Here is a 25610-nt window from a genome sequence, read left to right on the forward strand (position 1 = left end):
CAAACACAGATCTGTTGCCTTGTCCATTGATCATAATCAAAATCAATTCAGTGTTATAACAACTACATTCGACTGAGTGACCGAAATGAATGACCAGGGTAACTTATTTTTCATTCTGTTGGTCATATATTATGAAACCAAGGAAACAGTGCAGTAGCTACTGAACAGCAAAGTTCTAAATCCAATTTTGATGTACATTTTTTAATCCACCAGTGATTCCTGTAGGCTTTACAACACAGTATAAAGACATAACCAAGTCTCTCCACAACAAATGGCCTCAAAGATGGCCAGTAGGAGCTACTGACATTAGGAAGGCATTAGCTTGAATTATTTAGCATTTCCTATCATAGGGTATTGTTCCACAAGCATGGTGTACATTATTAAGTAATATAGAATGTCAGGGATTTTCAGTCGGTACCAACATTATGCTGGAGGACAAAAAATAGTATTTGGCACATTTGCTGCTGACCTAACGTCAAAGCCATTTGACAAATCGTTACGTGCGTCTCCCAAGAGAAAGCTGCAGGGTATGCCAAACATCATCATGAGGAAGGCTTGTTCGGGGGGGGGGCTTATTTCACACAGTGATACGGAGTTGGACAAAATATCACACCTGTCATCACACCTTGGTGCGTATGTACTATAGTTCAAACCATGTTTGCATAAGCCTATAGTACTGTGTCCAAAGAGAGAAAAAGAGACAGAAAAAGCATGGAAAATACATGTAGGTACAGACAATATTATGTGTGATGTGTATGGTTACAAACTCAAAACAAAAAGCAGCAAGGGACACCGCCAAGTGTGTGAAAAGACATAATTCAGAATAAAGGCCAAGTGTCCAGCCAAGCAGTCAGATGAGACCCTCATGTTCAGACTGTGCCTGGGGTAAATATTCACGATGACATTTGTTTGTACTCTGTGCTATTTCCCATCGGCTGAATTGTAGCTAACTGACATTTTCCTTCAAGTTGCACTGGCCATGATTTGTACATTTCAAATCTATCTAAAACATCAGACATACAAGGGGGAACATGGAACAATACATTGTGAGGTGTATTTGCAATATAGCTGCAGGCACAGAAATATCCACAGACGTGATTCAACCGGTCTCCATCTGAGTCTTTTGAGCAGCATCTTTTCTTTGGCTTATTTTATCCAGAAATACAACATTTTACTTTAAGTTTTGCCTCCATTTTGGCTCAAGCTTGCCTCATTTTAAATGAACTGGCAGACAACCCTGATTATATAGATTCTCTACTGCTGCTCGTCTCTCTCCCATGATCTTGTCTGCATGAGCTTTTTTGAAGAGTGACATTTTACTATAGATAACTGCGTTTCCATGTTAACTCTGGTGATGCTGGCTATCTATGTTACATTTCTGTCCTTAACGTCCTTGACCACATATTTGTTGTGATAGTCGGGGGTGTATTCTGAGATTCTTCTCAGGTTTTCACTAAGAAGAATTTGAAGTAAGTGATTAAAGTGAGTTAAGTTCTCTGGTTCTCTCAGAATCATCCCACACATTGCTCTCTGATTTGAAACTTCTAGTTTTGTGGCTCAAGTCCATGATCTCAAGTCTGCACTCCTTCTGTGAGCTACTTCTGTGCAGATGGACATTGATATTTCATGAAAGTAAAATACAAATAGAAGGACTTTTCTTTGGAGTCTATTGCATAAGCATCACCTTTTTATTTGAATTTGTATTCATTTATTTTAGTTCCTAATTGGATCATTTCTACACTGCTGTATATAACCAAATTCACAGTAGGTTGTCTCCATTTTTTTTTTTATCCATCCCTGCACGTGCTATCTCTCGCAAAGTAATTAAACCTCAGGAGCATGAGGAATGAAGAGGCACAAACCCATTATGTGGAGGTGGTCTAAAACCAAGCTTGGTTAATTTTTCAGAGGAATTCCACTAATGTATTCAGAGACTGGGGAACATGACAAAATAAAAAGCTCGCATGGAAGCTACTAGAAGGCCAAAGCTTTTATAATCACAGTTATCTGCACAGCGAATGCTTTTCTTTATCACAGTGCACTCTTAAGAAGAAAGCCTTATAATGATGGAGATGCAGGAGTCACACCAACATTAAGTGTGAGTCAACTCTACTTTGATCATTTTGTGAGTGAAGCGAAGACATAATTGTAATGTTGATTGTGCTTTTTTCTTCAAAGTCCTTTTTTCTTTTCTTTTTTCAACATCAACAGTTCAGCGAGTCCTTTGTAGAACCAGTCCTGGGCAAGGCTACAGTACTGTGGACACTTCACACAAATAATGTTATTCATAGTCCGATTACTCCTGCATGTATATGCTTAGTCAGACGGGAGTTGGACGTGGTATCCTGCACATGCACCAACACTTCCTCCCTGGTCTTTGACCCGGAAGTAGAAGGAGAAGACGTATAAACTGCAGTAAATTTGCCGGAAAAGAACAAACAACAAGATGGCATCAGGGAGCGCGAGAGTGAAAGCAAAAGCTATGGAGAAGACCCACGTTTGGACTGATTTATACCAGGTACAAAACATACAGAACCACAGCACGATCCATCTCACTGTGCATCTTTGCCATTCTCTTCGTTTGTTTTTCTGTGACGTAAAGGTCAACAGGAAACCTATTCAATACACATTAGCCAATAGAGAGATACAGCGCCACCAATGGAGGCGGAGTCACACGTATACGCCCAATAAATCTAATTTCTCCTCCACATATGTAATTGGACTTGGCATGTTGTCCGATTTTTTTTCCAGGTGTTGATATTGAAACCATATTTAATCAATACCCAGCCCTAGCAGTGGCCTTTAACTTGGTATGGCTTACCAAAGCAAAATAGATGCAATTGAAACATTGAAATGACAATTTATAGAACTCTAGCAGGGCAAAAACACCTTGGTGAAACAGGCCATTATCCCCACAATCATGCAGCATGTTTTTTATTTAAAATAACTAATTCAATGTTGACTTTTTAAAACCTCCAAGTGGTGCATTTTTCATTCATTCACCATCGCCATTTATTGGGTAGATACTAATTCAGACTGAGCTGCTTCAGGGGAACTCATAACTTTCTCACATTACAAAACATTGATCACCTCCAAATGAAAAACCTCTATTTTGACTTCAGATCATCCGACTTTAAAAATGTACTTCACTCTATCAAAACCCTCATTCCTCCCCGTCCCCATGCCGTCGAGGCTGTGAGTCATCTCATATGGCTCGATAATTTCGGCGCCCTTTCGGTGAAAAGGTAGACAGTGATTATTGATTGATTTGTGCTGGATATAAGCTAAAACAAACAGATATCTTGTTCTAAAGATCACATTCTTCACTTACTCTGGCAGCATTAACAAATGCAGCCGAGACTGGGCACAAAACACAGGCACAGGATAATTAGTCACACCAGACTTGGAGTAGGAAGGGCAGGGAAGCAATCTGACTGAAGGATGTATTGATCCTTCTGAGAGGGAGGGGCACCCAGTCAGGAGTCATGATCAATCTTGCAAGGCAGCTCTCTCAATCTGTCACGAAACCTGTGTGTGTTTGTATGGGGAAGCATTCCATCTACACTATACACACTCTATATACACAATTGTGTGTGTGTGTGTGTGTGTGTGTAGCCACATTAACACTACCAACAGCTTGGTGTATGACTTGTCAGAAAGAGACAAATGTCGGTGTGAGTAAAAGACTCCCAGGGGTTAGAGGAGGGACATTGGCGGTACCGCAACATCGGAAGCCTTCATCGCTGACATGAAAGCCAAGCCTCAGCCACAGATTCTCCTCATCTAACCGAGCGCCCCAATCCGTGGCACATTGAGAGGTTTAAAAACCGGCTCAGGCGGTGATGGAAAAAGTAAATCTTCCCAGATATAAACTGTTTGCATATTGGTGTTATCCAGTCAGTGGTCACAGGTGGGTTTCATCTGATTAGACAGTGGTGATGCATATCAGGAGGAGCAGCCGACCAACTGCGCTGTAATTCATCTTCCTCTGATATGCTGGAGGTGGAAGAGGAGAAGCTGGGGAGAGCTGGATTGGGACTGAAGTGGGATGTGAAAGCTGAGGACGTCTTTTAGCCTTTTCTTGTGTAGACAGGACATGGGATCAGTGTTCGAATTTTTCCTTTAAAATTTACAAGAAGAAATAAAGAGGGGAAAAGGGAAATATATTTGATTGTTTATGGATTTTGTGTGTGTGAGTGTGGAGGGATGTAATAATGCTTGGCACTGGACTCCTCAGGGTTAGGTGTGTAGATCAGATATCAGACAGCATGCTAAGCTGCAGGGACACCCACAGCAGTGGAACTGTAGACGGGTAATTGACAGGCTGGTGGAGACAGAGTCGGCCCAGATCGCCAGTCACTTTCACGCTCCCACACTCCACGCTCTCCACCAGGGGGAAGGTGGATGGCTGGGTGCAGTGTGTGTGTGTGTGTGTGTGTGTGTGTGTGTGTGTGTGTGCTGTTAAGGGGTGTACAGGCTTTGGACTCACCGTAGAAATGGATGTCACTCTCCTAGTCATCGGATTGAAAACCACATCTTACACAACACACCAGGCTCAAGAAAGAGGCAGACTGTTATGTTCATGATGCAAAAAACACGGACGGAATCGCAGAATAGAGCAATTAAAATGAAATAAACTGTTGCAGACTCTCATGATTTGTCTGACATTTTGGTTTTTCTGAGAGGTCAGAACATTTTGTCGAGACAGAGGGGACCAGCAGAGCTTTCCTTCACAACAATGTCTAAGCAGCCATCAGAGACAAACACGCCGTCTAAAAAGTTACAAAATTCTACTAACTCCAAAAATTAGAGCAGAGTCAGGTGATATGTTCTTCCGTAAATTATGCCGGTGCGCACACAGTCGTCTGAACCTGGACAAGGAAGAACAGCATGCTAACAAAAGCACGCCTCTACAAAGCACAATTACAGCTGCAAGCATGACAGCAAATTCAAGACGAGAATTTGTGTAGGACATTGCGGCTATGTGCGCCGAGGCAGACAATCTTCTAAAAGAAGCTAAAGAAGCTACAGCCGCTTCTCGGAAAATCCTGCAAAAGCACAGCCTGAACATTAGCGTAGCCTTGCTCCAACACACCTGATTCAATCAAATGGGTTGTTATCGAGTAAAACACAATTTACCGGTAAAATAAGTGAAAAATATAAAACTTCGGAAAAATTCAAAAAAAAATTATTTAAGAAAAAATTTAATTCAATTTGGAAAAATTTAAATGGATTTCTTTGGGCTCTACCAATGGTACAGCCTTGTAACTTGTATCCTTTTGCATTTGCCAACACACCAGCCAAATGGGAAAATTATTTCCTTTTAGAACTAAAGCTTGAAATTGTATCAGACATGATGGTTGGTGACTCATATCTCTGTAATCTCCCCAGTTTTTAATTTGCTCGCAAACTATTTTTACCTCTATGAACCACACAAGGGCAGTGCATTTATTGAGAGGATCTCAAAAATAATGCCTCTTTTGTGCCATTTCTTCACAGTATTGATTTGCAGTTTGAGGTTGTATGCTACATGAATGACGGGATATGGGAGCTGGGTCAACATCATCCGTAGCTTTTACTATAAAACATTCAATTACCTATAAAACACAGAAACAGGGACTTCAGTCAGGACAATGTCAGATTGCAGGCGGAGAGCTCATTGTGTTGTCCCAGTTAACCCATGTTTTTATAGATCACCTGACATGCTACCCTATAGCTGTTCAGCTATCTCCATGAATATATGCAGAAGGGATCTGTCCTTGCTGAGAGCAAAATCTGATAATGCAGCAGCAAACACAGCTGAGAGTCAGAGCAAACCATTTCAGAGCTGTGTTTAAAAAAAGCCAAAGGGCTCAATGCTCATCTCTGCGACAGCGCCGCACAATAGATGAACAATTATTCAGAGTTAGACTGGAAGAAAATATTAATCTGTTTATTCATGGCTTGTTGAATCAGCTTTATCTCCAGTGATTAATCCGGGTCAATAATGTAATCTTTAATTATAAAAAATGGCCTGATTACCTACGTCAAAAAAATCTAGCTGGTCCACCATGCTGAAGAGAGGAAAACAAATTTCACTGCTACGTGGTATGTATTATTTTCCAGTCATAAATTAGAGCAGCCAGACAATTTTGGCCCCGAGACGGTATTTATTTCAGTCTTTTGTGCAGTGAGTGAATGCAGAGACGGAATAAGCCAATAAATTAAAATGTGAGTGAAAAATTTTCCAGTAAATATTTCTTTTCGGTTAAGGACACATTTATGAAACTTGGTTTTGACTAAGTTTCCTGTTCAGATGCGATGATTTATTAAAAACATTAACAAAAAATTAAGAGTAAACACAACAAAATGCAAGTCTGGGCTCTACAGCACAGAAACATGGTCAGTTTACAGAAAATCTATACGTCTATAATATTGCAATTATATCCATCATCCCCCAGAATGATCAATGGAAAGAAAACACAGCCGATAAAGAAGGAGGGGGAAAAAAAATAACTGATGCTCGCCGGAGAATTTTGTACATGTGTGCGTTTGTGGATTTGTACAAAGGAGTAACACAAAAACACACTTACTCAAACACACACAGAGGTGCGTGTGACTAAGTTTCATTAGCACTGTGACTTTTACATTTTGGTCTCCTGCCTGATCCCACAATTCCCAGTGGTTCCTCCCCTTCTCCCTGTGCACTCCCAGCAGTCCATCAGCAGACTCAGAGTAAGTGATTTGTCATGCATGGAGGCAGCAAGTAGCCTGTAACAAATCTATCTGACAGCCCCAGAAAATGTAGATCACACAGCCGACAGAGCCAAAACAGCAGCTTAGGGAACTTTCAACAGGATCTTAATCTGTGATGAAGTCACCCCGTTTCCAAAGAGACCTACCGGATGTTTCATCAACTGACGTGGGATAGACATTTCCTTCATGTCAGAATTGTCCACTAATTAATGTATTCAGTGGGGACCGGGTGTAAAAGTGTCAGACGACATCGCTATCAAATGTGCTAGAAGCATATTAGAGACTTTCAGAGTCAGGTTGTCGCTTCAGACTGAATTTTGTCAAACTTTTTGGGTTCCCTGAGGAGAGTGGCATTTTCTTCTCCTGGAAGTGAGAAAGATTCCTTGGGGGGGGGTGTCCATTCTCGTGTCACAGGTGATTTAATGTCCTGATGTGAGAGGCTGCTTAAGAAGACAACAAACCACCCTTAGCACACTGTTAGAGAAACTAAACGAGAAGCAATGAAATGTCATTAATTTTGCTCTAATTTGGCACAACGGAGGTAATGTAGTGCCATCAATGTGATAAGACAGAATCTTTAGGTCTCAGGAAGGTGAGCATATCAATGTTCAACATACCCTATTAAGACTTGACACCTGCACTTTATCATCACAAAAGCAATTGCATATTCCTTTTCCTGCAGGAGGGATGGGGAAATCCATCTCCTGCAAGGACAGTGCCTTTAATAAATAGTGCACAGAACACAGGCACAAACTCTCTTTCACCTGATCCCTCTCTCCCGCTCTGTCACACACACACACACACACAAACGTAATTTCTTCTTAGAACACTGCATTGATTTCTATTCATTTGGACAGCATCAACAAATCGTTATTCCTGAAATGAACCCTAACCAGTTAGTGCCTTACCTAACCTTAACCCAACCACAATTCAAATCGTAGCCCTAAACTTAACCCGTTCAGAAAAAAAAAACATTGGTTCTTTGTCATTAAGACCAGGTTTCAGTCTCCGTGAGGACTACTGGTCCTGACAAGGTCAGTGTTTATACCAGAAAAGGTTCTCACACACACACACACACACACACACACACACAGTCATGGAAATTGTTTCATTCCTTTTAGTCAATCTGGCTAATGCAAAAACCATGTATGTCTGTCTTTAAATATTTAATCCTAACAGCAGCAAGATTGAAATACAACGCTGAAGAGGCATTACTCCTTCCCTGCTGAAAGGTACAAGAGCTCAGAGAGCGAGAGTGAGGCAGCTGCTCTGCAATGTCACAAAGGGAGAGAGCGAGAGCAACAGGGAGAGACGGAACACAGAGGAAAAAAAGAGACTGCTATTTTCGATGACAATTTTGTTGTCATGCACTCTGAGCTGCTGGAGTTTGAGGCAGCTTTAAAAGCACAGTTTGCCTTGGAAAAGTATACAACCACATGCGGGAGCTCTCTTTTTCTCTTGTTTGGGAGGAGCCTTTGTTTTTTGACATAATAGATTCTGGTAAAAGGCTGAAACTCTCAGCTGGAGAGCAACACTGTTGCAGTTTAGACGATAGAAGAGAAACAGCTCAATGACTGAGCTAAAGTCATGAATCTTGCATGCAGAAACGTATCATGGGAACCCCGTGGCATCCAGAGAGGAGTGCATGAAGAGAATTTAAATTTTTCATTTTACTTTCATGTCCATCTTTTGTTTTGTTTGAACAAGCAAAACCATGTAAAGTTATTGAAAACACGATTCCTCGGAAGGCTTCAATTGGGAAATGTTCAGATTTAGGATTATTGTAAATATGAAAAGAAAGTTTGGATGAAGCCAGTCATCGTGATGCAGTTATCATGTCACGTTCGGGTAAAACTTTGAGAAAGTTTTCTACTCACCACAGAGAAGTCATCGACCGAGCAGTTCTGTCCGCTGAAATTGCAGCTCTTGAGCATCTCTTCTAACTGATGTCCTGTCCTGTTGAAGATGTCCTGCATATCAGGTGCGGGGTACATCAAATCTGTAGGTTTGTGCCCATCCCTGTTTTTGGGGGGCAAACCTGTCAAGTTCGCCAGGTGGTAGATGTCGGCATCGGTGAGTGCAGAGAAGCGAAAGCGGTTGATGTTGCAGATGGTCACAGCGGGGAAAACCATCTCGGGGGTTGCCTCCTCATTCAGAGCTGTGACATGAGGATGCTCCAGGTACGAGATGGCACACTTTGCTGCATGGTACAGAAACAACGCCAGTGAAGTCAAAAAGGCAAGAGCCCAGAGAGTCTGCCGGATGCCCAGGCGACCAGAGACAAAGATATGATTTATCCCATGAAGAGAGCAGGAGTTGGCAAACCCAGCCAAGTCCTTGGCCGGTGGCGTGCAGCTCTCCTCGATCAGGCTTTCCTTGTCCCCATCCTGCTTGCTTTTCTGCTTCTCATCCTCCTCTGCAAATTTGATTTTGCAAACAAATTCGATAGGCATGGGGGCAGCCAGGTCTGCGTTTTGGTTTTATTTTTGATGGCAGCTATCAGCCCCGGATCACTTTCCTCCCACTTCCTAGGCTTTTGTCCTCAGAGCGGGAAACAACTCCACAAAGAAGAAGAGAAGAAGACAGGAGAGAGTTTGTTGCTGCTGCCGCTGCCGCTGCTGCCTGTGCTCTGACTGATAGTGCTGCTGCTGCTGCTGCTTGTGCCGCCACGGCTCCTAGTGACTAGAGCGCTGCTGCTGCTGTGCTGCTACTGCTCTGAGCGCTTGTCTCACTACTTGATCAGCTCACACAGTCTCGCTTATCAGCAGTAATACAGCTGTCAAAAAAATACACATGTACTTCCACGCTCGCTCAGACCCACAGATGAAAATGCAGCATGTTGAATTGGCTTAAAATAGACACTGTACTTAAATAATTCATGATAAGGTTACATTGTGATTATTTCCTCCTCACTGGCACGAGACACAACTTCCCCCAATCATCCATATGCTTCCTGCAGACAGATCCCCTCCTGCTTAATCCACTTGTTTGGATGGGGCTCTCCCTTCTTGACCTGGATAAAAGTTTGTTGTTTTTGGGTTTTTGATGTAAATCCCGGGGTCACTGCTATTTAATGTCACCCACAATAAAGTCTCCAGAGAATTCCTAATTGAAACAGTAATGAGGGGGGTGAAAAGTGGAACTGAGAACGAGGCAACTCCCGGCGATCAATCTTGTCTTTGCAACAAAAAAGTAAAAGACTATTGATCGAGCGAACATGTTTGTCAGAGATTAAGGAGAGCCAGTCCAACGGTGTTCTCTTATCAGGAAATAATGGTCGCATCACAGGACTCCAGCACAAATTTGAATTAGTGAAAGCCTCCTGATCAGGACACCATTGCTGCTAAAGATGTTGATATAAGGTATTGATCTGCCTCCTCCATTCCTACCCGTTACAGTGTGGGACTTAGTGCTGTTAATGGCCCTTTTCCAAGTTGCCAAACAAAATTATGCAAATGCAGGGCAGAAATGTGCAAGCCCTAATGCATGTTATTTCCCTTTAAATGGAATTAGTCATGCAGGTCACATCACAACGGGCTGGAACCTCCAGAGAATAGGCATATTTAAAAGTGAATTCAGCCACTCTGAACATGTGTGCTGAGCTAAGTCGAAGAAAGCTTCAGAGACGTGAAAGTGTATGAGGACACAGAGAAAATCTGCTGTTTCTTATCCTCCAAAAGATTTCTCTTGATAATGCTTGTGATTTTTAAACCCTGCAAATAAGCAACACTTTGATCAACACCAAATGGTTCGAATAATCAGATCTAAATGGCATCTCTTTTGGTGACAAAATGTAAGGACTAAAAAGATCCTTATCTTAGCTTTTTATTTATTTGTTTTTGTCATGGCAGTCGCTCCGACACCTGTTTTTTTTTTACCTTCTTTTTTTTTTTACAGCAGGTTTGTCTCCTGATGTTGTGTTTCTCAGCTAGATAAACAGAGATATCTAGGATATTGCCTTTTATTGATAGAAGAGAAGCGTCCATGGTTTAGCTATGCCTCCGGCAGGCACTGAGGTCTGCTAACCACAGTGTTTTATGTAGTCAGTCCCAGAGGATCCTGGACTTATTTACAGCCTCACAGAGGGAATGGAAGCTCACAGTCCACGCCATGACTAAATACCAAATGTGAATAAAAAAACATGCAGGCACATCTGGCACATGAAAACCGTTCAAGTGGTGGATGGCATTATATTTGTTTGTCATAGTCAGTTACACTCCAAACCCCAGGCCTGTGCTGTGTGATGCTCTAAAAATGAGATACTACATTGGATTAAATGTCACTGACCTTTAAGTTATTTTGTACACTGTGAATAAAATCTAATTTTGCGGAAACATTTGAATACATTAGCGTGGTTGTTTGTGTGGCCTCATGGTCACATGATTTATAAGAACAATAACTTGAGTGAGTTTCTTCAATCCTTAACCATATTTTTTTCCCCACTCCCTTTCAAGGCGTCACTGCGAATGAAAATCACAGAGAAGATTTAAAATTGCTCTTTTTGGTGTGTTTATTGAGAAATAAAAGCAGTTCACGGAGCTGAAAGATGTGGGTGAATGATGTACTCCCCGAGAGAACAGGCTGACAGTTTTATCATCTCTGCCAAAAGCTGTTTCTGCTGGACAGGTCTGCAGTCAGTTGTTGCTTTGATATGCTTTGCAGTGTGGCAAATGAAGACATGTTAAGTTCACGGTCCAAAATTTAAAGGGCTTGGTTTAGAGCCATCACAACCAATTAATTGGTTGTTGAGTTTTTTTTCGACAACAAATTAATGTATTAAAATAAAAAAATAAAAAACATCACAGAGTAGAGCTGACCAGATGGACATTACAAAGCTCAGAATATTTGGCAATGAACAGATAAGTTTTGGAAATGAATATTTTGAGAGTTTCTGAGTCTAATTCAGAAAAAAGGGGAGACTTTTCATCTCGCCTCTTTAACCACATATGAATATTCATACACATATTCACCTCAGCATCTAAACTGGGACCACGGAAGTTCTGCAGACTACATGTTATTACTGCATACTATTAATACTATTGATTTATAAATGTCGACGCAGTTTGACACACGTTTTTCAATCAACAAAGGGGCAGCACTGAGATACGTTGGTTTCTTGTCGAGTTGTTTCCTATGTATTCACTCTCATGTTGTTTGTGCACACTCTATATCGCGCTCTCATTCTGGTCGGCAGGCAGACGAAATACAACTTTGGTTTTAACATCAGTGGGAATAATGAAATGTCTCCAGCTCACCTCAAATATACTCGTGGAGACCAGTATTAGGTCGCTGTGATGGGAACAGGCTGTTATTTCAGTCTCTTGTCAGCAGGTCTGAAAAATATCAACAGGCCAATCTAAGCGAGCCTGAAAGCACATGTTAAAATATTGATTCAGATCAACACAGCATTTACTCTTTTGAAAGCTTAAGCTAAAACATGCTACAAAGTCATTCACAACAGACGTCACCTCAGTTGTCATCTGTGGTGTTATATGTAAGAAATATATTATAGTCATAAAATGACCAGTGTCACAGATTCAGGAAATGTGTTGTTGAGAGTTGCACCATACAAACACACTGCTACACACATAATAATACAGCGCATAGCAATTGTACAAACTAGTTTCCAAACGAGGCTGCAGGTATGAGTCAGAAATGCTCAATGTTACTAAATCTAAAAAGCCTCACTACCCCTCTCAAACACATATCGACCAGAAGGGAAGAAAAACAAAGGTCTGCAGTGGAGATTTTTTTAAATAAACATGGAGACGGTGACCATTAACATGCCAGTGTGGATAATTTTCTCCAGGACAGGGAGACAAAACAAACAAGATTAGCTAATGATGTCTCTCTCTCTCCCTCTCTTCCATATACATCGTAAGGATATTTAATCTTTTTTAATGGTCCCTAATTGTTGCCTTCTCCTCTCATGTGCAGACACACTTTTACTTTCAATCCAGCCTGTTGTTGACGCGTGAAAATGAACCAAATATAGAGTTCAGCGTTTATAAAAAGAAAAGGGACGGAGGGACAGGTATGTATGTTTATGTGCATGAACGCCGGGTATGAGATCAGCTCCTTTAGTGTTTCGCTCTACACTATTTTGAATAGGGATTGCAGTAACAGTTTTACCTGCTACAGGTCGCTGTTGAACATAATTCAGATACTGTATTATCACCTTTGTTTTTGCTAAACAGCATGCATTGCATTATATTTCTCCATTTACCTTATGGCAGACGAAAACTGCAGATGAAACTACAGCAGGAGCCAGGAAACCTACTTCACTCATTGTCCTGCAGAGATTCACGACACATACAGCTGATGTTATCTTGTGCTGTTGTGGGAGAAACAGAAAATGGCAGCATTAGTAAAACCAGAAGTGTATGGACATCCACCAACTTCTTTTCTACATTATTCCTTTTTATTTTTTCACGTTTTAAACATGATCATATATGAAATGTATCCATAGGGGAAACACAGTTCCGAGAGGGCTGAGCCACCAGTTTCTATGGTAATGGAAAAAACAGTACGACTTTGCTCTCCACATCTATCAATTAGGTGTCAAAGCTGCGTTTTCCGTGCATGACATTTTTACATTTTGAGAGAAAGCAGGCTTACAACAATATTTTGATGTATGTTTGTGAATGTGGAAACTGTGGGAGGGAAAACAATTTCCATGTATTAAAGAACTTAAACATCAGGGCTTCTCTCTCTTTCTCTGCAACTGAACACACCAGTCAGAGTCATTTTAGTCGACCCAAAGCTTTGCCATTGCCCCTTAGAGCTTATTAACAGAGCTTATTAAACCAATGACTGATTCTTTTAAATTAATTACAAAAATATTTTATACAAATGCATACATTTAAATGTTATTTTAAAGCCATTAATACACGATTATTGGTGTTTGAGTAAATGTTGCCTCCCCACCCCCCCAGCTTTTACAGATTTATTTTCCATGTGGTGAATGTTGAAACCTGACCTTCAGTAGCTTCCTGACACTTTGTCCATTAAGACATGATTTTGTGATTAAAAGCATTCATACTGTGTGTACATATATATACTGTATATACAGTATATGATATATACAGTATATCTGAATTATACTTTACCTTGGACAAGGTGATATGACAAACAAATGTCAAGGGTCACATAATTTAACGTTCAAGCTTTTAACTGAGCACAAGTCCATCTCTAAATGACTAGAAAGTAAACTCCAATTTTAAGTTTTTAGCTATTTGAAGTACATTTCCAGAAGAGCTCATGATATACTGGTTTACACAATACACACATGTTCACACAAACTGTGTTTATACACAAAAAACATTGATAACAACAGACATCGCAAATGCCGCTTTGATTGGACATTACTTAGTGATGATCTATGGCTGAAGCTGCTGCAGGGTTGTTCGTCAATGTCTGTCCATATGATTGATTACTGGAAAATATGTGGACAAGATTTACTTTACTTTCTTGCAAATGTCATTTAAAATGCTGCTGGCAAGGTTATTTTAAATCATTAGATGCTGACGACTGTGCTTCCTACGTTGAATGTAAATAACGGCTGAAATTAAAACAGTGCAGCAGTCAATCATCAATCAATTCATTAATTTTTATCAATTGATTTGGTTTTCTCAGACAGGAATGCTCATCACAAATCTACGGTTGTAGACATGGTTAAGTTGGAATTTTTGGACTATGCTGTAATCTTTGCTTCAATCTTTTTATGATAGAGCTGAGAGGGAAAAAAAATTAACGCTAGCTATGCAGTGTAATTCTATTCTCAAGGTGCAGCCAAAAGATATGCCTGTGCAGTGACAGATTTGACATACACTTCCACTAACTTGGTTCACAAGCAGCACCGCGTTCAGACTTGCATGTGTGTAATTTCTATTTGACAGGTATTAATTTGTTGATAACAAATAACGAAGACTAAATGCAACACAAGCTGCTGCTACCTCAGCAGTAACAGCGGCAGGTATCTGTGGTCAACAGAAAACCTGGCTCCGTGGAATCGGCAGGGGGAAATGTCAGATTTGCATAAAAGCCACAAAATATTGTATTTCTTGTTTTCCTCCATGTTTCATATCTGAATGTGTGGGTTTGTAGAGGTTACAGACGGCGGGGCTGATATTTGCCCTTCTTCCTACAGCAAACAGGACAGATCTCAGCTCAATGAGGAGACAACTTTGACTGAACGGTTATGATTTAATGAGGAAATCCACTGATAGATACATACAACGATTAGTTTATTATGTGTACACAAAGCCTCTCATTAGAGTTTATTTTTTACTGCCCATCTGCCACTTCTGCCCGTTGTAGTTATCCTTTTTAGCACTGAGACTTGTTTTAAATGTATCCTTAGTAATATATGAAACTAGGGATGGGACAATACCGCTTTTTTGTGTCCAATACTCGAGTATCTATCAATATTAGTCCGATACAGTCATTTTAGACCATTTCTGAACTATGAAGCTGTATGAAACACATTTGTGCTGAGTCATTTCAAAGACACAATTATCTGACTGTTTAACAAACATTGTTCTCCCCAAAAAGAAGAAATAAACAGCCCACACAGGACTCAGCGAAAATGCTATTGCTGAATTGTATTTACATTTTTACAGTCTGTGCATACTGCATGCAATATATAGGATTTTTGGATTTTCACATTTTTTGTGTGCACGATATCTTATCCAGTGATTTTGACCAGTAGCTACCGGACAGATACAATCGATACCTATCCATCCATCCATCCATCCATCTTTACTGCTTTATCCTCCACATGAGGGTCGCTGGGGTGCTATGCCAATCTCAGCTGACATAGGGCGATAGGCAGGGTCACTCCCTGGACAGTTTGCCAGTCCATCACAGAGCCACATAGATTACCATTGTAATGTTTTTGGACAGTGGGAGGAAACCAGAGAACCCGGAGAAAACCCACACATACACACACACACACAGGGAGAACATGCAAACCATGCAGAAAGGCCCTTTTTGCAACCGGGTCTTCATGCTGCGAAGGCAAGAGTGCTAACCACAACACCAACTGTGTGGCCCATCAATAACTATTTGAAGCTCTATTCACCACTACAATTCATGGAATATATATTAAAATCCACATCATAGTTTCTCTTTTTAAATGTACTTCAGCCCGTTCAATTATGTTGTGATAGATTGACATGTGCCTTCACAAAAAAGGTACATTAGAACCATTATGTAGCATAAACAAGCTACAGCTTAAAACACTGCAAATGCAAAGCCTTGTTTTCCCACAACAACGTTCATGCGCAGCTTGTTGTAATCTGCAGCAGTCAGATAGATGATAACTTTCCAACACCCTTCCCTCACTGGTCACATCTGGTCCACACAAAATCCCCCAAAAATGCAAGTTTCAGTGATGATGGCAGTTTTTCCTCACTATAAAACTGCACAGTCAAATTTCAAAGGTTTTCTAAAGTGTCAGCCTGACAAATCATGGTTGTGTCACGGACAATTAAAGCGAGTCACGGTTGGTGTAACTACTCTATTGATCCTGTTATATGGAACTGTTTCCTTTTCCACAAATGCTTGTTCCGGTTTGTCACCACAAACTGAACACTGTCGCCAGAATTTCACATACAGCTGCCAAAATATTCAGCCTCCGCACTCCTCTTGTCCCACTGCACAGACAGTCCTCGCAGTTGTCTTCAACGAATGTGGCCACCTGCTGCTGCACTTCTGCCTTACTCTCCTTCCCCACAGTGCAGGGCAATCAGGCAGAGGATGGCTTGAATCAGCAAAACCTTTGTCCACTTTGTTCCAGCACTGTCCTTCAGCACAGCACTGTCCTTCCTCAAATCACTTAACTACATACAAATGTATGTCTGATTACTGTTAGAATGACCATGTGAATAATGCTTGTGTTGATGTATTTAAGTATACACTATGGTGAATGTACAGTATGTACTGTACTGAGTGCGAATTTAATAAATACAGCCAATATCACAGATGAATATTCAATGTTTGTGACAGCAATTATAACTGAATATACATGACCATGTAGTGGCAGTTTCCCGTGTTAATGCAAATGGGATTAATACAGTGTTCTACACTGGTCACAGTCCAAACTTTGTATAAAAGCAAACAGAATGTACTGTAAGTAAGAATAGGTTCAAACGTTTGATCCAATAATTATAATTGTTGTTAAGGGGTAATAATTAATCAGGTCACTGCAAAAAAATTAGACTGGATTGCATTTACTGGTGTTGCAAGCTGCAAAAACATAGGTCACATTAAACACGAGGACTCTTGTAGTTCTGGTCCACGCTTAGAAAAAGTCTTGAATGAAAATGTCAGTGAAACAGTTACTAATACTAATAATCATGGTATCTACACTGTGCCACCTGTACTAATGTTCTCTAATATGCCCGACTCTGGCAGTTTGAGTCATTTATTTAAAGCAAGGGCAGGGGTGCAGGTGAAAAGTGGGAATGAATAATGATAATAATAAAAATAACAAGTCAGTGATGCATCACAGTGCTTTTAAAGCTGTTATTTTAAGGGGAAAGAGTTGCAAAGTTCTGTTTTAATGATTAAAAAAAGCTTTAGTTGTCAGTGATTGTGTTGCTATCAGCAGTCACTTTGCATCTTCCCTGGTGTTTGCAGCTCAGTCAGGTGCAGATCAGAAGACTTGTCCATTCGAGGATATTCCACCTCGCTGGTGCCACGTTTACAATTGTTGCACTGCTGAATGATTTAAGGTGGTGTAATTGTCCCCACACTGCCCTCCATGCACAAGCATTTCATCAGTTTCTTGTGTGTGATTTAGTGAATTGTGTGGGTTTATATGGGGTTTGCATCTTGTGCTGCATTCCCAGGGGTCGGTCATGGTCATGAAATGTCTTCACTGGTGTAGACGCAAATGTGTGACTATGTCGTGGGCAGCAATTTTTTTTGGTTTGGTGTGCAGTTATGAAAAAGGACTTTTCCTCAGTCTGCAAATTATTTTCTGCTAATCCACAAGAGTTTTACTCCAGGTCAATTACCATTTTCTATCCTTCTCCCAAGTGTTCCCTATTCACTTGGCAAAGAAACTATGTTTGATATCGCTGAGTTTTGCATCATTATCTTCTCCACTTTCATTGTCATCCCTTCAGTCCTCATATTGACAGACAATTACTCCTCAACTTAAATGGCAACCCCCCAGCTCGTAAATTAGCTCCAAGCTAAGCAAACAAGGTCTTGAAATGACACACGGCTGGGTTTTGGGGTGAGCATGAAAAATCTATTTGACCACATTGAACAAAAGCAGCAGAATCGCCACACTCAAGTGAGTACAACCCAAATAATCTGAATCTCACAAGGTCCTGAAACGTGAACAGCTGTCATAGATCAATCAATAAAAGCAGGAAAATGATGGAATAAGGGGACAGAAGCGGTCAGCATTATCTATCAGAAGATGCTGTGCCAATGAATCATGTGGAAAATGCAGCAATTATTAAAACATCAGCAAATGCTTTCATCTAGTAGTATCTTTAATGCCATGTTTTAGATGGTGCAGATAAATCCACAGGATTGCTGAACTCTGAAGATTGTTGATGGTGTACTGAAAAAGATTTTTTATAGAAGACTTTCACAATAACCTGAACCTTCTATTATTGCAAACATATTACTCATATTACTGTTAAATATTACCCGTCTTAAATGTATAACATTTATTTTATATCTTCTTTTGCAAGACTGGGGAAATGTTCTGTTTTCTGGGAATTATCAGTGTAAAGTAGTGAGTAGCATTAACACAGGAAGGGAAGCTGGGAACACACTGCTCTGCATATTGCCAATATTTACAATGAGAAGCAATCAGCAGCCTGCTGGCTGGCTTTAAAAAGTTAAGGGGAAGAAAATGTAGTATAAAATTAAGGCAAGCCCCTGAGTTAAGACATATTCTTTTTTCATCAGGACTAATCATTTGATAAGTTGTGAAGAAAAAACACACACACTCACGCGCTGTGTGAAAGAGCAATCAAAGTAAAGCACAGTTGTGCTCATATGAACCCACACAGTCTGTTCATCTGTGATTTTGGATTAGGCCGAGTCTACTGTGAAGCTAAAAAGGGAGAATTTGAAGGCATTCACTTACCACTTCATTGCAAATTCAGAACACTCGAGTTTTCACTGTGGCTTTCATCTGTACGAAAATGCTAAAATGACTGGTGTAGTTTGCTGTGTAACATATCTTGCTGAGATTGGACACGGTGCGGTTCAGTAGCTTAGTTCAGCCTTCGCAAGCACAAATTCTGCCACCATGTTGTAATAGTGGATGAAAGTCAGAGGTTCTACTGCCTAATTAGAGCTCTCATTATGAAGTTTATTCTATATTCTGAAGGACCATATGGGTACTCATTTTTTCCTGTATATGTAAGAGCACACTGCCCAAAGGGAAATGAGGAAATATGGGAAGCCTGTGCAGTGGACTGAAGAATTCCCATGCTTTGCACATGAGTGCGAAGAGCAGGGTTCAGTAATTTTTCCATAGCCCCAAGGATCACTTCTTTTCATGACCACACACAGCACACTCCTCTACATGGCAATAAAACCTACACACACTCAACATTTCAATGGAAAACAGAGAAGAAAATGAAGAATGAACGTGACCAATGTGCAATTTGCTCAAGGTAAAAGGTGAATGCTACACATGTCCTCATTTCTCAAGAGGCCTGAAGGATGTGCCATCACAGGACGAGGGCACTGCAGCTGGCATGAACTTGTCATTTTCCCTCCCACCAGAAAAATGAGAAAGATTTCTCCTGAAAGACTAGAATCTACTAATATAGGAACAAAAGAAATGGAGGTGAATTTAAAACTATTGATCCAAACACTGAAATAGTCAAAGTTGGCTGTTGACAAAGGGCACCCAATAATCGACTTGCAAAATAGCAGGGATCTGCCTTTATAGCTGAAGGTCACAGCAGCAAAGGCGGTAACTGAGGCGAGCTTTCGCTTCCTCCGTCTAAAGTGCAGATTTTAACTGACCCTCACATGAAAAATGAAAGAAAATGTCTATTTCCCACAAGGAAGTGGAACAGAAGCTAAATGTCACTAGTTGAATCTTTCCTGACCAAAAAAAAAACATTCATGCAGAACATCTACGATATATTTAGTTTATAATAAATAATAAATGAGCTTACTTTCTAACAGCTTCATGACAAAAAAGTTCACTGTGTCAAGTTCTCTGAATAGGCTGTAGTAGATTGAGTTGCTCATGTCAGGAGGAAAAATCACAGAATCAACGTCAGCTTTTAGAGAATTGGAACTAAGGTTTCTAATGTCAGACCGCCCACTTCTATTCTTCTTCTTCTACTACTTCTTAAAAAAAAACCACCTACAGTGACAAACCTAGCAGCTTTTTGGACAAACGTCCGTCACTTTTCATAGTCATGAGTCACCAGTGCTGCCGTGCAACCTGGAGGCACATGTCTGCCAGCATCTACTCTGTTCAGTAAGTGGCGGAGCAGCACTCGGTTACCACGTTGGAGGCAGTGTGCTGTGGGACAGACACAAACTACTTTCAGAAATGCTCCGCAACCCTGAACTTTTCTAGACATTACCCAAAGGAGCTGTATGTGAGAAAACAATCAGTTGAACCGGACATTAAACTGGCTTCACCCTGCCAGTTCTCTGGTATAAAGTCTGCGTAATGTCCGACTGAGCCCTGGTGCAAACAGATAAATGGCTGAAACTGGCACAAGAATACAAATATGATGTGATAATGTCATGTCAATTGCTGAATTGCGGTTTCACTACAGTTTTCGACTAAGTCTTACTAGACATGATCAGAATAACAAATGGACTTGTTTGTTTTCTACTGCAATTATGTTCAAAGACACAAGTTTATCGGGTGACGGTAGCTCAGCGGTAGAACGAGTCGTCTTCCGACTCGAAGGTTGGGGGTTAGATTTTTGCCCACATGTCAATGTGCCACGTTGCTCCCGACGGCTGTGCTGGTAAAGATGAGTGAACGGGTGTGAATGGGTGAATGGCAAACCTGTAGTGTAAAGCAGGTTTGAGTGTTCATCAAGATGAGAAAGGTGCTGCATAAATACTAAACATTTATATATATAATTTGCTGTTCATCAATAAAAAGTTGTAACACCTTCCCAAAACCATGAAAAATAGAGATGTATGTTGAATAACGAGCTTTAGAGTTGTTCAACTGCAGCCTTTGCGTTCAAGTCACTGTTCTCTATATTCTCTGTTTGTACATAATGTACAAACAGTAGGGTTTTTTTTCCAGTGTCCCCAAATAATGAACCTTTCACTAACTGAAACCTTGCTGCCCAAATAATTGCTGGGGGCTTGGGTAGATTTTGTTTTTTGGTACATCTTTATACATGTATATTATGATCTCTCCTCAGCCCACAATCTGAAGACAATTAATTTACAGGACAGTGAGAAACAGTGCTGCACAGCCTTTTTGGTGTCTGCCTCTTTCTAAACACATATCTGTGTCACTGATTTTACTTTGCATCACGCAATGTGATCTTGAACTACGTAGTAATTAGAGTTCTTTGTCAATGCATGTAATTAGAGTGTCTGAACTGATGAGGCTATGTTGTTATCATGATCTTACTGTTAGCACATAATAACTTGTTGGCTCTCACCGCAGGAGAGAAGCCTACTCGTTATTCTGCCCACAGCCTTTAAGCACAGGACAGATGAGATATGGGGCAGGATGTGAAGCCTGGGAGGTACCACACTTGACCCTCCTCCTCACCCATCAGCTGAACCAACAACATACCACATGCATCATGGCTGCAACCTACTCGTGACTCTGCGGGAAGATCACCTGCCCTCCAGCCCACCAAAACAACAAGGTTTACTCCCCCTGCCAGCCACGTCAAACTCCCTGCTCCAATGGCCCACTGAAGCCTGAACAAATTCTGCACTCACTACCAAGAGACTTGTCATTAATTTGGCCTGTGACATTTTAAAAGCTATGGCATGAATACTGTTGCAGGCAAAACGGGCCATTCTGTCTTCAGTGTGCTGATGAGCACTCATTAATTCATTCATCTTCTACTTCTTATCCTGGTAAGAGTCATGGGAGAAGATGGAGCCAATCCCAGCTGGCATGGGGCAAACAATACCCTGGATAAGTTCATCACATCATCCCCATAAAAATAAATGAATATAATCAAATAATTAGAGCGACAAATCACTGATAAACATTTATTCACAAATAAGATTCACTGTTAGCAAAAGGTTTGAACAAGAGCCTTAAATGGATAGTTTGGATTCTGTAAAATGTGGCTGTACGAGGTACTTATCTATAGCTAGTTTATTACCAGCAGTATATCTGGGTTGGCACTCTACCAGTTCACAAAAGCAGGCAGGAGAACTTAGGTGCACATACAACCCCACTTCAAGTAATCTGAACAACATCTTTGATCATGTTTCTTTAAAAAAAGAAAAAGAAAGAAAAAAATCATCATTCACCTCATTTATCAAGTTGAGTAAAAATACTGTCAAAATAACACCTACTATATTATTCACATTTTATTCTTTTCCAATCCTGTGATATAATCTTAGTAAAAGTAAACTCATTTCTAATGCTGATTTTGTTTTTTGGGCCATGCTGTAGTTCAGGCAGGGAGACGGACGTTTATCTGTTGTCACATGTTACATTCAAACACAAATTGCTGAAGGATTCTGTTAACTTTGGTTTGCATGTCCTTGTTACAAAGCCCACAAAACACAGATTTGAAGCAAATGCCGCAGAGATCCTGACCTTTAGTCTTCAACGTGGAGAAAAGCTCCCAAAACACAAATGTTCATGGGCACTTGACAGTTTGAAGAACTCCCGAAAGGTTTTGTAGTTCTGTTTATGATAATAAAACTGATTGTGTGATAACAATCATCAGAGGGTATGCTCACATGGACAATGCCGTCCATCCATGGATTGAAAGCTGCTTTTCAAGTTGCACACAAAACATTATTAATATCTAAAAGTGATATCTAAATGTTGACACAGCCTTCCCGTTTGCTAGATGAGGCCAATATTGAATAGCCTTCAGGGGGAGACTCTACTGGATACAAAAACAACTCCATTTGAATGAAAGTCTTTGAGAGAATGAGCCTACTTCTCACTTGATTTACAATGTCAGTAAACATTTTCCTCAGGAGTTCATGATTCCAGGTCCGCTTCAATGGAACATTATGTCAACTTTGTAACTTATGTTCCCATTTAGAGGCAAGTAGATGGCAGCATGGCACAACATGTGGTCACAAGTGTGACTGACAGCTGATATCATGCAGGTGACATCTGAATTTCCAGTTGCAAAACCTCAGTATGACACTGACAAATTTGCCAATATCGAGGCTTCAAAACAGGAGTTTCTTCTGGACAATGTGCAAACTCCACACAGATAGACCTTTGGTTGAATTAAAGCAACAATGCTATCCACCACTCCACCTCATGATGAGGAACGATTTTCTGAATCACCATTTGTGAAGATTATTTTTTATTATTCACATTGAGATAAATAAAGAAAATGCTGCCACAGAAAAACACTGGCGTGTACAATTATGTTGTCTGCAGGTTCAAATTTGAAGTGGTCCTTTAAATGTTGCAAGTTTCTCGAAAGGAGCGTCAATTTACTTCAACCTTTTCTATAACTGTTTTGTCAATACAAGTCTAATGTGTGCATAAACAGTGTGCCTGCTGTAGTGTATGAGGTCTGTGTGATTAATAGGCACATAAACAGCATAAAACATAGAAGGTGCATCCTGGTATATACACTGCTGAAGGTCACAGGCTAAAATGATTACACTTGTGTCAGCTGCTCATTAAATTGACTGAAGAGCCGTTGGAAATATATACTTGTATTTTTTGAGGGTAAATCGGAAACAAGTTTCTGCTGTGCAGAACAGTCTGATCCACTCCTCCACTGCTGCCTGCACGGAGTCTCTGCTTAAATCTCTGGAAGTTGTTTTGACCGTGATTTTATGTTCATTACGTTTGTGGAATTTTGTAAACAAATGGCATAAGTGCTCAGGCTCGAGCAAGCACATGTAGTGAGTGTGTCTAATGCATCAAGAATTTGTTTTTCCAACCGATGAATACAAATACATTATTTTGAGAGACAAGTTGCTCTTGTTTTGTTAAGTCTCGTTTCTTTCGAGAAATGGAAAACTGTTTGTTTGATTGCCTTAATTTTTTCCATCCTCAGAATGCAAATCATGCTGCTGTTCTACAAAGTAGGAAACAGGGGAAAAAACAGCCTTGTATCGACAGCCTGATAAATATAAAAAGCACAGCTTTTCAAACTGTGTTGGGATTTCAATCTTCATAATGAGTGGGAACTGTCACTGCCTATTGCATCTAGAGAAAGTGAAGCTGTAGTATGGCAAGAGGGTCTGATACTTGGATGGATGATGAAAGAACACTGGGCCAAGACAATCAAATCCCAGAGGGGATTCCTGACACAAGATATTAGAACCTGAATAAATCGTGTAATGTTGCTGTATCATCTCTGCCCCTGATCAATGTGCCCAGATCAATACATCAATCTTCAGCCATAATATCAGAGAGACAGAAAAGCTTCTATCTGGTCGTTAGCTAAGGCAGTGGAATCAGGTGGTCTTCATTCAAGCAAGGGCACAGGGGGGATACAAGCATACATATTGCTAAATTTCAGAGGTGCAAAGTAATGAATTACATTTACTGTAATTGAGTAGGTTGAAATAGATAAATCCCACACCAGAAACTTTGGCAGTGGATGATGAGGACAGGTGAATGTTGTGACCTTTGACCCATTCTGATTGACACATTATGTGTTTACATATTTTATTTTGTCAGCACTTTAATTTGTAAAGGTTTGCCTTTAATTAAAAACAATTCATGTGAGATTTGTGTCCCCTTGTCCTTATTGCACAACACAAGAAAGAACCCCAACCTTATTAAAAAAGTAACTAAGTACCTTTTTCTGAGTACATTTTAAACAAACTACTTTTTTACTTTAACTTGAGTACATATTCAGACCAGTAATTTTACTTGTACCTAAGCAAAATGTTATCAACATAGTGGTACTTTTACTTTTACTTTTCCACCTCTGCTAAATTTGCAACTGTTGCAATTGCAATTACAGAGATGAATTTTACACAATTTGTATGACAAAGTTACAGAAAAGCCACTTGCTGTGTGCAAATTCTGTAGGTGTGTGCTGGTTGTAATTTCTTTGAATCACACCCTCCGCCTGGGTCAGTTATTCATAACCACTGGCGATTCTGAGGAAGATGTTCACTTATCTGACAACACCTCATATTGTTCAGTCAGTTTATGAATACACGTCGACTCTTATTTTGTTCTTTGGAGCCAAGATAAAGAAAGCAATAATCCCTTTGTATTAAAAGCATTGCAATGGCTCCTTCAGTTCATCAGAGCAGTCTGTGAAATAACAACATACTGTGCTATTGGTCGGTCATTAATTCATGTAACATTTGCTCACAGCGGGAACAAAGCATCTCATTCTATAATCTTGCAGGGACTTATTTCCTCATTGTTCTCATTACGGAACATTTCAGCTTTACTGCTTGGCATTTTATGTGCTCAATACAAAAACTGTATATTTTAATGCCTAGACATTCATTATCATTTCAAGGTGATTAAAGACCAGGTGTTTGTTTTACGACAAGTATTCTTTTAGTATTGTTACTAACCGTTTGTTTATCATCTTCTTATTAAATTAACTTATCCGTATTTGCTGTCGACTCAGCACATCCGTCACCCCCTATGAACTATAAAACACACTTTTGCATTTTCTTCAGTGTTTTTCACATAAACTTTCTTGAATATAAATTATTTTTTTAATCTCTACCCTTTTATTATTTAAATTAGAGGG

General features: G+C 40.2%; 1 protein-coding gene and 1 long non-coding RNA gene across 2 annotated transcripts in view; both read right to left on the minus strand.

Moving 5' to 3' along the window:
• asic4a (acid-sensing (proton-gated) ion channel family member 4a) overlaps positions 1-9333 on the minus strand; it is an 81459-nt gene extending 72126 nt beyond the window's left edge. The window contains exon 1 of the mRNA XM_058623304.1: positions 8613-9333. Coding sequence (XP_058479287.1) covers positions 8613-9188 — 576 coding nt within the window. The 5' untranslated portion in view covers positions 9189-9333. The remainder of the gene's footprint in view (positions 1-8612) is intronic.
• A 3679-nt stretch (positions 9334-13012) lies between these two features.
• Positions 13013-25610, minus strand: part of LOC131455302 (uncharacterized) — an 83546-nt gene continuing 70948 nt past the window's right edge. The window contains exon 3 of the long non-coding RNA XR_009239787.1: positions 13013-13069. This is a non-coding gene — a long non-coding RNA (uncharacterized LOC131455302). The remainder of the gene's footprint in view (positions 13070-25610) is intronic.

This window comes from Solea solea, chromosome 2 (genome assembly GCF_958295425.1).
Source record: "Solea solea chromosome 2, fSolSol10.1, whole genome shotgun sequence".
In the NCBI taxonomy this organism is placed as follows: Eukaryota; Metazoa; Chordata; class Actinopteri; order Pleuronectiformes; family Soleidae; genus Solea; species Solea solea.